Here is a 13,329-nt window from a genome sequence, read left to right as displayed (position 1 = left end):
ATACTTAATATGACTTTGATGGTAGTTATTTATGTAAAAAAATAAAAGAATTACATAGAATAAGTAAATTTGTTTCCTGTATGTCAATGTGCAAGAACAAAGGAACACGGGAAGGGAAGCTTAAAACCAGTAAAAACAATACTTCCAAAGTAAAATTAATTTGAAATTATCTATTATGAATTCAAGTTTATTACTGTTGAGAGAACAATGTATTTTCTTGTACCTATAATTTCAATTTTTACAGGTTCTTCTCAATCTGGCCAGTCAGTATGACGCTAATGAAATGTACTCTGAAGCACTGACTACTTACGAAGTTATAGTGAAGAATAAGATGTTCACCAATGGAGGTAGGTTATATTCCAAGGTGGATTAAAATTGGAAGTCTAGCATTCAGAATGAGTGCTGCATCTGCATGGTGTTGACTCAGAGATCTCAGCCCTCAGAGTCAGTCAGCCAGTCAGAGTGGACAGCAGAAACTCACTGTCTCTCACTCGGAGAGGCAAACCACATTAAGCTATGCCAACTTACCAAGTCTTTTCTTTCCATAGACTAAGCTAAACATAAAGCCAAATCTATAATTTTTTCATACCACACACAGTATGTTGTCTGCTCTAATATTAATTGTTTCTCTTTTGATTTGGCTTTTCCCTCCTGAAAGATTCTTTTAGTATTTTGCACATCCTTTAGACTCCTACAGTGCATTTTTCTCAAAGGTACTTTCTCGCAGCTGTCTTCCTGGAGAGAACTATAAATAATCTCTACGTCATCCCTCAGCTCATAATCAAAGCTAGAATACATTTTGCATTATATTTCTATTCTAGGTTTCATCATTACTTCATTTTCTCCTGGGTGAAATTCACAGAAGGCAGTTCTATACAGTGTTGCTTTAAAGGGATATTAGTATCTTGTAATGAAGACAATTTTTTTTAAGTTGTTGTTCTACCCTGTCAATTTGGAACAACTTAAAAATGTTATAACTCATTGCCTTCTTTTGATAGGTATACTGAAGGTAAATATGGGAAATATATATTTCAAACAACGGAACTACTCCAAAGCTATCAAATTCTACCGTATGGCTCTAGACCAGATCACCAGTGCCCACAAACAGATGAGGTGAGTTTCTTCTAGGAGGCCTGCTTATGAAATACAGGGTTTGGATACAATATGATTTGGGAGTTAAAATATATAACCTAATCCCGATTTCTTTACTTAGGATAAAAATAATGGAAAATATCGGAGTTGCATTTATTAAAACTGGCCAATACGTTGATGCCATTTCTTCATTTGAAGACATAATGAGCATATCCCCAAATCTGAAGGCAGGCTTCAACTTGATCCTGTCTTATTTTGCTATTGGAGATGGTGAGCAAATGAAGAATGCCTTCAAAAAACTGATTGCAGTTCCTGTGGAAGTGGATTGTGATGACAAATACATTTCACTAAATGTAAGTTTGAAAAAATAAACTGTGTCTTTATATAATGAACTGGGACAGAGAGGGAGAGATATGGAATGTCTGGACCGTACTGAATATGTAAATGGATACGTATTTAAGTATCTGAAATAACTTTTTTTTCCAACATGAATTTAGTGTGGCAGTACTGCTCTGAAGTGTAAAATAATGAGAGAACATTCACATTCTTTTTTCCTCAAAAGATATTATGTGCATAAAATCCACACCACGCCATTGTCTCCATAATGATTTTTTGAAATTCATCCGTGCTTACTTACATGGATCACTTACTGCTTTACCCTCTTCATTTATGTAAAATTTTAATAAAATATTTATAAGATAAAATGTGAGTAAGGTAATCCAAGTTTTCTCAAATGAGTGCTAGTAAAACTTGTAATACTATAGTGTTATTTTACAGGAGAAAATTTTAGTGATTTTTGCAGATGCTTATTTTTGTTTATTAGACTTGATTGGAAACTGGGCTTCCTTTGTACTGTGAAACCAGCAGCTTATGATGCTAAAATCAGGAAAAAGTAATTCATAGGTTTAGGGTCTCTTTTAGAAAGGTCATCTCCTAGCAATCTTGTTTTCAATGATGCAAAGCTTCCATTTTCAGTCCTAAAGACCAAATATATAATTAATCTTCAAACCGTTAGCAACTTAAGAGTAGCTGTTGCTTCCTATTGTTGTAGCATAGGCAAATAATATTTAATTTATGAAGCATATAGATTTATATTTATTGATTATATATATTTTAATATATTTTATATAGTTCATTAGAGATTATGTAACAGTAAGGATCATTAAACCATTGAATTAACTGAAGACTGTGTAAAGTCAGTCATTGAAATAAAACCTTTAGACTGTAGTTATTTCTAAAGATAGGGAAGTTATAGTTTTAACATACATTCCAAATTCTCTATTTTGTTATGAAGAGGTGAGAGAAAAGATCACAGTTTCCCTCTGGTCTTAATTTTGTATAAATCTATGCTCTATGCCTAATAAATGAGGGAGAGGTGGCTACATAGCATACCTGCATTGCTTCTTTTAGAGCTAACTGGAGATGTGTGATAGAAATCATAAGATGATCATGTGAGTTATTGTGATGAGGAGGTAGCACAAGTCCTCATCTGCTGAAAGCAGTTCAGCAAATGCTTATTTTTAAGCATGAGAGGAATCTCATTGTGGTCTGCAGCCTTCCCAGTCTGATATACACAACATGAACTACATCTGTGAACAACCCTAACGTGAGCTGTAACAACATACATGAGCAGAAAAACAATTGAAGTAGCTGTAATGCCAAATTTCATATTTACAGTAGAAAACTACTTTAAACTTAAGCTGGCTTTTTCACATGTGGAAAGTGACATTATAGACATATATAATTTGCATCGATTTATGTTTGCAGTCATATTGTCTATATAATATGTAAAATGTTTGTGTACTGGCATAATTTGCAGTTATTTTGTCCCCCTTCAGGATGATCTACATAAGAATTTACTTCTTGAAGCCATTAAAAATGACAGTATAAGCCAAATGGAACGTGAGAGGTAATGGTGGAGTCTATTCTTTTTTGACTGTGATGCCTGGAATTTTAGGTCCTGAAAGGATTATCCGTCTTCTCACCTGTCTGCAGCTCTTGTTACAAAAGTGGTCTCATAATTCTTTGGAAAGAACACACTCAGAAGAACCAGTTGGATCACTCAGTTTGTTGTACTGCACTAAAGTAGAATATCTAGCCCAAATGATCTGGGTTACCCTGCTTAAAACTTGCAGTGTTAGAGTTTTTTTAAAAATACAACTTACAAAATACAAATTACAGTGCAGTGACAGGAAAAGAGGAAAAACTGAGAGCTTTATCAAGATATAGGGCAGTATCAAGATACAGGTAGCTGGTTAGATTGACTTCTAAGACTGTCCTGAGTGGAGGAAGAAGCAAGAACAAGTTTTGGTTATTTTTTTTTCTGTACATGTTTTTTAAATGATGACATAGATTGTTTTGGGTTGAAAAGGGCTTTAAGGATCATCTAGTTCCAACCCCTCTGCCACAGGAAGGGACACCTTCCAGTAGACCAGGTTGCTCAAAGCCCCATCCAACCTGGCCTTGAACACTTCCAGGGGTGGGGCATCCACAATTTCTCTGGGCAACCTGTTCCCGTGCCTCTCCACCCTCACAATGGAGAATTTCTTTCATATTTTTGTGTTGTGTTTTTTTTTGTTTTCTTTTTCCTTAGGAAATCCATGGCAGAGGAATACATCATGACAGCTGCCAAACTCATTGCACCAGTAATCGAGACATCTTTTGCGGTAGGCTATGACTGGTAAGGGTCGAGTTGGGGCTTCTTTTTGTCTAAACTATATGTCAATCTTTTGTTGTGCTGGTTATGAAACCAGATTCACAAATGTAAACAGCCTGGGAAACACCATCTGCTCCGCATCTCAAACGTGGCATCCAGGCTTTTTATAGTTTGTCTCCATAATGCTATGGAGAACAACAAAATGAAGTATTAGTCTATTCTGTGATAAAAATTTAATTTATCACTGAAACTCAACTGTTAGATACATATTTTGCACCATTCTGTATTCACAAAAAAAAGAGCTTCTAAAAGCTCAATTGAATTTGAAAATTCAACTTGAAAATTGTAAAGCTTTTAAAAGTCTCAGTAAACAAACACCTCATGGAAAACAATGATCACTACTCTTTACTCTAAGTTTGAAGGAAGCATAATGAAAACTTGGTTGCCTAGCAAGTTTTTATTACTCCATAGACTCATTTATATAAAACACTGGCATCCAAATTTTTATTGGAAAGATTTATTTGGGTTTCATTTAAAAACTTTATAAATGTAAACTTAATCTGCCATTTCTTAAGCATTTATATAAATATATACAGGGATAAGCTCTTGATACAGTTCACCATTTGGACTTTATTTTTCGATTTACAGCTTAGCTTTTTCTTTCTGTGGTATTTTTCACAGCAGAGTACTCTTCTATTTAAAACAAAATCAAATAGACACACTTATTATAATGACAGTATAAAAATTATTTGTATAACTTTTTCAAGATGTATTTTAAACTTACTTTACTTTTGTATTATAAGGACTTCCATCATTTCTGTATTTTTAATAATACTGGATAATACCATGTACACAAACAAAAGTTGTGTGTCTGCAGGTACAACATTACTATCAGGTGTTCAGTGTTTGAGTAGTGAAAGACATTTGTTGGGAAAAGACAACTGTCCTTTACCTGGGTCTTTTGCCTCTTAGGATTATTTTCAAATTTTGCATGTCCTATAATTATAATTTACTAAGCTGTTTATGCTAACATGAAGTAATCTCTCACACAAATGTGTTTTATCTATTAAAGTCCACAAGGTGGTGTTGGTTTAATAATCATTATAATCTTACAATTTTACTACTTCTGCCATTCTGAATTGTCAGAACTTAAACAGTACGTCTTGTGAAAATTAGCTTGCTGCTTTATAATTTGTTAGCATACTTGTTTGTACATAATTTGTAAGTCATACTTGTTTGCTCTGTGTCTTGTGTTTTGTTCAGGAAAACTGGAAAAGGTTGTCAGATACTGTTTCTTTAGTGCTATCCACAGAATACTTGTCATGTAGTAACACTCTCATATGTGTTCTGGCTAATTAAGCAACTTCTGGTGAGATATGTGGGATTGTTTTGTTCGTATCAGGACAGATTTACTCTTTTATTTTAGGCTGAGGTATTCAAGCCCGGTGAAGAAGTTTAATCAGCAGTTTGAGCTTAGTTTTTCAAATTACAAACGTCTGAGTCCTCTGAGTATTAAATGTGCTTTTAATCAGATTAATTTTCTTTAAAGAAATAAAGTGAGGACAAATAGTCTTCAGATTTCTTAGCTTCTTACTTAAAATGTGACATAATCTTCGGACTATTCTGTCGTATTCCATAAAGAACAGTTGGATAGTTAGATCTCATTGCATTTTATGATTAAAAGATGTTAGTAGTAGCAGTTGAAAATAATTTTAGACTTTGCAAAGACATTGGTAATAAAAGAAGAAATTACTGGGGTTTAATATAATTTTTCCTCCGACATAGAAGGCATTTGGATGGAGACTGTCCATGTGCTGACCTAGTTGTAGCAGCAGGCACTTGGTTACATTAGACTTCTGTTGGCAATGTAGCCAGCTGTTGGAAGGGAAGAAGGCAGCTCTCCACCAGTTAAACAAATAGTGGAAGGGATTAAGAAAGCATCCTGCAAGTTCTTCATTTACTCTGCTTAATTACCAACTGTTTGTGAAAGAACATCTTAACTGTCTGCTGTACTCTGTTCTGCACTCACTTTGCAGAAGACCCTAAGCCACAAGTAACTGGAGGATGACCAGAAAGAGGTTTATTATTATGACTATATTATTATTACATAGCTCAGGAACACAATCTACAGTCTCTGCAGATTGTTCACCAATCAGGTTTAAGGGTTTGGTAATATATGCAACGGGAGACGAGGTTTAAAAAATGACTGTATGGAATATATCCAAAGAAAATAATTTGAAAAATTCTCTTAGTGAGTTTTTGACATCAAGTATTACTCAGTGATGAAAAATAAAATGATATTTAGTCAGGTGACTTAAAAAAATATAGCAGAGATACTATTATTATAGTATGTATATTATAGGTTGTGGATATAAGTATTTTCTCAAATATTTTTAATCAGTGCTCTTTGGCTCTGTAAAGAAAGATTAGCTAAGAAAAACTGAGTTTGGAAAGCAAATTAGATGCAAAAGCGTATAACTGGAGGGATTTGCACAGGTGCATTTTGTTCATGGCTTGCTTTCTGTTGCAGGTGTGTTAATGTGGTAAAAGCTTCCCAGTATGTAGAGTTAGCCAATGACCTGGAAATAAATAAAGCCACTACTTACTTGAGGCAGCAGAATTTTAACCAGGTATAGTAACCTTTTACATTAGTACTTTTTAATACTATATTTGCAAAGGCACCTTTCTTAGCCACAGCCTATTTTTTTTGGCAAGGGAAAGAATGGTTTATGGAAATATAATAATTATTTTGATGCTGATGAGTAAAATCGCTTTGTAAAAACGCTGGCAAGAGATGAGTTTTATCTAAAAGAAACTTCTGCCACAGGAGCTGGAGTGAATGCACTTCATTTCAAAATCAAGACACCTAAATTTAGTTATCTTCAGTGAGAGTCCAAGCTATCATTACAGTTAGTGGGACTGCAGTTAGTACAGTCAATAGAGCCTGGAAAGCCTGTTGCTAATGATGCCGTGAGAGACCCCAACAAAACAGGACTCTGAGCCAAGCTAGTGTGGGATAAGAGAAAAAGTGAAAGTCCTTTAATATCAGGCCAAGGGCCCACAGGAATACATATTGATGTGCCCCCAAACACCGATTTCTATGGTTTTTATAATATGGTCTACCCAATCCCCAGTTCACACATCTCTCGGTCCAGCCCCATCTTGCTTCTGGTCACACCTCCTTAGGAGTTGAGTCTGGGGTCCGTGGGATCCTCTGTTCTTCATTTTTGTCTTCCTCAGCACAAGTAGGGCTCTTGGAGGTTTTCCAGTGTTCTTAGACACAAGGTTGTTGGTTTAATGTTTATGTCTTGTTCTGCAGGCCTTCTGATGTTCTTCAGTTTTCTGCCTTGGAAAGATGTCTAAACAACTTAAAAGAATTTGAGTTACTGATATGTGGCAGAGGTTGGCATGTATAAACATTGAACTTAAGCTGCTAGAAATATTAGCACATTAAACCTACATTTTACTACAGTTACAAGTACTTCTAAAATCTATAAAAATGAAAAAATCAGGAAATCAAAAACCCCATAGGCATCACTAATCAGGGTGGAGATGTTTTCATTAATACGAGCTGAATCTTTCTCTCAGGTTGACTGTAGTACCAAAACATATGTAGCTGCATCTCATATGTGTCCTTAATGTTTGTGCTCTGGTCTTCTCACTGTTCCCCACATACTAAGCATTCCCTAAAATACTGTAAACTGTCCTTATACTTTAGTTGGCCCTCCTATTTTTCCATTGAAATACAAACTGAAATTAAATTAAGCATCTGCTCAAGAGCTTGGACAGTTCTGCATCTCTGATAAAAACGCTTGCCTCTTTGGAGGGCACAGAGAGCTGAGTGAATCACCAGTATTGGGAAGATATTATAGCAGTTTAAGCCACAATGTGTATTATCAAATAAGGAAGGTCATAGAAAAGATACAGTATTGCTTTTTCTAAATAAAATACAGCTCATTGCTCAAAATTCAATAGCTAGCAGAAGCTCAGAAAATGGATCTACCAAAATCATTATGACTTTATAATTTTTATCATGCTCATTATTGAATGTTTCATTTTAATTGGTTTGTTGTATTTTTAAATATACATGTGAAATAACTTCTGGCTATATTGAAATTATTTCTGTATATATATGTAGGTAAGATACTTCTCCAGCTGGCTGCTCAATCACTAGTTAGATTAATTTCTGCCTTTGAATTTTATGCTGAATGGCCTTCATTTTAAAAATCATCACCAATCTCTTTCTAAGAAGCACAGGAGGCTGTTAACTGTAGCTTTGCTTTTCTGTGCATATAATTTTCCAGTGTAGGTATATAAATTAATGCCACGGCTTGCCATGTTTAAGTTTTTGGTATTAAAAGAAGTGAATGTGCAGATTTCTTATTGTGTTTTATTTAAAGACAAATGCAATTTTTTGCTCTTAATCGTTATGGGCTGTGGGACAATTTGTAATACCAGGTCTTCATCAAAATTGTAATGTAATCTTTTATTTGCTTGTGGAAAAAGCTTGGTTTGAAATGTGAAAACAGCTTCATTTAAACAAAAAGAAGCTCAGATATCTGACAAGATTTGATCAGTTTGCTTCTAACATGCACTGATTTGTACATTCAGTGATAGGAATGTTTAATAAACAAGGACTAGAGCAACCTCCAGGTTTGCAGGAGTAGCAAGAAGTACAAGAGATCCTTATACAGCAGAATTACATCTGAACCTGTGAATACCTCTGTCATTTTCTAAGGTCCTTCACCTTCCCACAGCTTGGAGGGAGTGCACACAGGGCCACATGCTTAACTTTAGCCTCTTTTACTTTTCATGGTTAAGCTTTTCTAGTTTTCTGAGCAGCTCCTCCTGTCTGTTTTGTCCTCTTCTCTTTCCCTGCAGATACAGTAAGAGAGTTACCCTTTGTTATACTGCATATCTGACTGTTGTGGTTTAATCCCAGCTGGAAACTAAGCATCACATGTCACTTGCTCACTCCCTGCCCTGCTAGGATGGGGGACAGAATCAGGAGGGTCAAGTGATAAAACTCCTGGATTGAGATAAAGACAGTGTAATAGGTAAAGCCAAAGATGTGCATGCAAGCAAAGCAGAACAAAGGAATTCATCCACCACTCCCTGTGGGCAGGCAGATATTCAGCCATCCCCAGGAAAGCAAGGGTTCAACCCATGAAAGTGACTTGGTGAGACAAGTGCCATCTTCTCTGAGCATCCACTCTTTCCTCCTCCTTCCCCCAGCTTAATATACTGGGCGTGATGCCACATGGTCTGGAATATCCCTTGGGTCAGTTGGAGTCAGCTGTCCCAGCTGGGTCCCCTCCCAGCTCCTCCTGCATCCACTCACTGGTGGGGTGGGGTGAGAGGCAGAAAAGGCCTCAGCTCTGTGTAAGCCCTGCTCAACAGTAACAAAAAAATCCCTGGGCTACCAACACTGTTTCCAGCATAAAAGCAAAACACAGCCACATACAAGCTACTATGAAAAAAATAACTCTATCTCAGACAAAACCAGCACACTGATAGCTTTTCTGAGATCAGAAAGCAGTTTGAGAGTTTGGAAAATTTTGGGCAAATCTGGTAGCTTTATTGATGCTAGCTTTTGAAGGGTGAGAGTGTTACAGGTAGGGAAACAGTCATATGATCTCAAGAATTTACTATTTTGATGGTAATTCTTTGTGAATTAATTTTAAAACAAAATTCTGCAGGTTAACCATGCAGATCCTTAACATCTACACCCTGCTTGCGTCAGGCAAGTTGCTTTGAAGTTAAACTTCTGTAAGCAAACAATTTAGGTACATTGGAAGCATGTCACAAAGAATAGTTTGGACAGTAAGGGTTATGACTGTTGAATCTAATCATTATTGTTGGGATTAAAAAGTTAGAAGTTCTTTAGAAATCTTCAAATGTACCTGATGAGACAGTGCTGTGTTGCAAAGACAAAAGGAATATTGCCATGGATTTTAATCCTAGGGCTCTTAATTGCTGAAATGGTTCAAGAGACCTGCAGCATTATTTACTGGTAAATGACCAGTATATGAATTGAGTTCAGACTCATGTGAACTTTTCATTATACATGAAAAGGACATCACTTCCTCTCTGATCTTTATCATTAGAAGTGTCATTTGTCAGTAAAAGCAAAAGTAAATGAATCAGCTGCAATGGGAAATGGCTTTTCAGAAAGTCACTTTGAACTGTAGAGCTCTAAATTCACTGAAAATAAATTCCATGAAGAAGCAAGCCTTTGCTTAAGAGTAGAGTACCTCAGATATAGTAGCGTTGTGTCTGAAAATATTTGGGATCATTCCCTTTTTGGAGAAAGTCACAAAGTTTAAAACTATCATAGTTACAATTCCTACATTTCTGAGACCACAAAATCTAGAGCCTAACTTTTGAAGTGCTTTTCTTGATTGAAATTGGTGTTTTTATAGAGAATTTTCTATTATTGGAGAGTATTAGGATCATTAGCAGTTCATAGTTCCTGGGTGGAATGTAGTTGACTAAATCAATGAACTACATTTAGCTGCAGATACTTTGTCATTTTACACATCATTAGTACTGTCATGGGTTTTGTGTGGGGTAACTGTAAAAACAGTATGTATGACAGTCAGTTAAAACCTGTTTCCTTTATGTTTATTTTGGCATTTGACACACAGTATCATGCATTCACTTTGATACCTAAATAGCAGCTGATATGTTTCATGTCAAGAAAGAAGGAAACGTTTGAATTGTTAGTTTTGATGGCTAAATTGAGGTTGCCATATCTGTGTTGTAATAATGATGGAGCTGGGCTCACTGGGACATTCTATCAGTTTTGCAGTTAATATAAATATTTACATAAAGAAGACATTTTCTTAATCATTTAGTCTGCTAAATGTAGTTACAAATGTTATTTCATAGTCAATGAAAAGAAGAAGCTGCCTTTTATTTCAAAGTTTCTTTCATAGTTTAAATGTGTTTAATTTTTGTCTGCAAACATCTTTATTTTGAAGTTTATGAAATCTAGTTTTCATGTAAGAATATTTTAAAAAATTGTTTGGCCTCAGGTTTCACATTTGAGTACTTCCTGAACTTAGACAGTTGTTGCCATCTTAGTATATCAATTACTAATCTTACTAAACCAACTGCAAGTAGAAGTCCAGTCCTGTGCTCTTATGTGTATTTTTTATATAGCATGTTCTTTTTTAGCTTTTTAATAAGGGTTTTAATGTCAGTTCTCTCATGTTCACTTAAAGAACTGGGAAAATAGGAGAATTTTAATTAGCTGGCTAGATTAAAAGCAAACCATCTAACATTGTATTTTATATGTATAGAGCTGTCAGATATCAGTGTAGCTATGTATAATGCAGATATACTTTTGCATGCACATGCTTAAATTAAGTGTGTGTTACAACCTCTAGTTAATTATCAGGTATGTGAGTGTATGAGTTGATAATTTCAGCTGTTTGTTACTGTGAAGTTTTATCAACTTTCTGAAAGGATTTTGGAATTAGTTTGCTTCAGTTGGAAGTAAGTTGTTTCCAAATTACTTCTAGGCACTGGAGACTTTGAAAATGTTGGTAAAAAAGGATAGCAGAGTAAAGAGCGCAGCTGCAACAAACCTTTCATGCCTTTACTATTTGGTAAGTGTTTGCTTCAACAAAACCAGGTAAGACCTGCAGTTTACGTAGCAACTTCTGTCTTTCTGTAGATTTTATATCTGTCTAAATAATCTCGGTAAAGAAGAAGAAACGGTTAGAGGAGTTACTCTTGAACACCAGTTCTTGGCTGTAGTTGAAGTTTTGATCAGATCCTTTTGTGTCTTCTTGCTGGGAGGAAAAGTGAGATTGAGCCCCAGGCTGCAGTAGTGTGCCTGCAGTGGGATTTGTGCAGAAGCTCCGGGGCTGCATTTAAAACAGGGATCCTGGAGACCCAGGCTGAATGTCAGAAGACTTAAAGTATGTAGCTTAGGCAGTGGTGTTTGTGTATGAAGTTTGTAGGGTATGGGGACTCTTCTTTTTTTTTTTTTAACAGAAATGCTACTGTAAAAGAAAATTTCCAGACTAGATTAGACAAAGCAGCAAGGCACATCTCAAGTGTTATCTGAAACTGGAAAAAGATGATCTACCTTATGCAAATATATAAAGAAATATTTTAGGAATGAAGAATCAGGCAGAAAGGGACCTGAGGGTTCTGACTGACAGGAAGCTGAACACAAGTCAGCAGTGTGCCCAGGTGGCCAAGAAGGCCAATGGGATCATGGCCTGTATTAGGAATAGTGTGGCCAGCAGGATCAGGGCAGTGATCCTTCCCCTGTACTTTGTGTTGGTGAGGCCACACCTTGAGTACTGTGTTCTGGGCCCCTCAGTTTAGGAAGGATATTGAAGTGCTGAAGCTCTCCAAAGAATGATAGTGAGGCTGGTGAAGGGACTGGTGAGGCTGAGGGAGCTGGGGTTGTTTAGTCTGGAGAAGACGAGGCTCAGGGGAGACCTTATTGCTCTGTACAACTACCTGAAAGGAGGCTGTAGCCAGATGGGAGTTGGTCTCTTCTCCCAGGCAACCAGCAGTAGAACAAGACAGTACAATTGTAAGCTGCGCCAAGAGGGGTTTAGGTTGGACATTAGGAAGAAGTTCTTTACAGAGAGAGTGATTAGGTATTGGAATGGGCTGCCCAGGGAGGTGATGGAGGTGTTGTGCATCCTTGGAGGTGTTTAAGAAGAGATCAAAAATGGTGTTGGGTCATAGGTTGAACTCAATGACCTCAGAGGTCTTTTCCAGCCTACTGGATTCTGTAATCTGGTTTTTTTTTTCATTCTCAACCTTTTGTAATTCCTAAAAGAAGCCACAGCTGCAAGAAAATTGACAGACAATTGGCTAACACAATGTTGTGTTTTGTTCATACAGGGGAATGACTTGGAACAAGCAACTGACTATGCAGATTTAGCTGTAAATTCTGATAGGCACAATCCCGCAGCCCTAACTAACAAAGGTAATACTGTTTTTGCAAATGGAGACTATGAGAAAGCAGCTGAATTTTATAAGGAAGCTCTCAAGAATGATTCCTTATGCACTGAAGCACTTTATAATCTTGGTAAGTCATAGGTGCTTTTGTGATTTAGCTTTTGTCTAAAGGTAACATTAATTTTTTCTGAGAATCTATTTTTCAAAGTGTTCTTATGTAGAAATATATGTGAATAATTATTGTTTTATTGAGTAATTTATGTTATAGCAAGGTATTAACTTGTACTTCCTGTCTGTTCTGCAAAATAAATCCCAGTGTTAACTACATGAACTAGTAATTGCAGATGAGTAAGTTACTCTGAAGAGTAAGAAATTTATACTATCTACTAAAAGTATACCAGTTTTAGTATTATTAAACCATTAGAGTGATTTCTCCTCATTCTGTCCTTCACCTTGTTCAAAAAGAAACATTACACATGTTCTTGGTCTTTGACTGGGTTCGTGTTCCTTGTGTTTATCAGTTTGGTAGGTCATGCTGGCTGGTAAGAATTACAAGCATGGCTCTCACAAATAGTCTGTTAATGTCAATGCCTCCAAGTACTGTGTTCCTGTTTTGATTTTCTTGGTTATTCTATCAAGTCAATATGCCA

At 36.1% G+C, this 13,329-nt stretch overlaps 1 protein-coding gene across 4 annotated transcripts in view; it reads left to right on the top strand.

The window, feature by feature from the left end:
• The window catches only part of IFT88 (intraflagellar transport 88), a 64,303-nt gene that overhangs the window by 25,330 nt on the left and 25,644 nt on the right, over nucleotides 1-13,329 (top strand). For 3 of the 4 annotated variants that reach the window (XM_071554238.1, XM_071554213.1, XM_071554230.1), the window contains exons 10-17: nucleotides 245-347; nucleotides 999-1,113; nucleotides 1,214-1,445; nucleotides 2,931-3,001; nucleotides 3,686-3,772; nucleotides 6,279-6,378; nucleotides 11,275-11,361; nucleotides 12,623-12,809. In XM_071554238.1, coding sequence (XP_071410339.1) covers nucleotides 245-347; nucleotides 999-1,113; nucleotides 1,214-1,445; nucleotides 2,931-3,001; nucleotides 3,686-3,772; nucleotides 6,279-6,378; nucleotides 11,275-11,361; nucleotides 12,623-12,809 — 982 coding nt within the window. The remainder of the gene's footprint in view (nucleotides 1-244; nucleotides 348-998; nucleotides 1,114-1,213; nucleotides 1,446-2,930; nucleotides 3,002-3,685; nucleotides 3,773-6,278; nucleotides 6,379-11,274; nucleotides 11,362-12,622; nucleotides 12,810-13,329) is intronic. The other variant, XM_071554223.1, reaches the window with a different exon arrangement.

This window comes from Pithys albifrons, chromosome 1, assembly GCF_047495875.1.
Source record: "Pithys albifrons albifrons isolate INPA30051 chromosome 1, PitAlb_v1, whole genome shotgun sequence".
Classification (NCBI taxonomy): Eukaryota; Metazoa; Chordata; class Aves; order Passeriformes; family Thamnophilidae; genus Pithys; species Pithys albifrons.
Note: the sequence above shows the minus strand (reverse complement) of the source record. Positions and strands in the feature narration are given on the sequence as shown.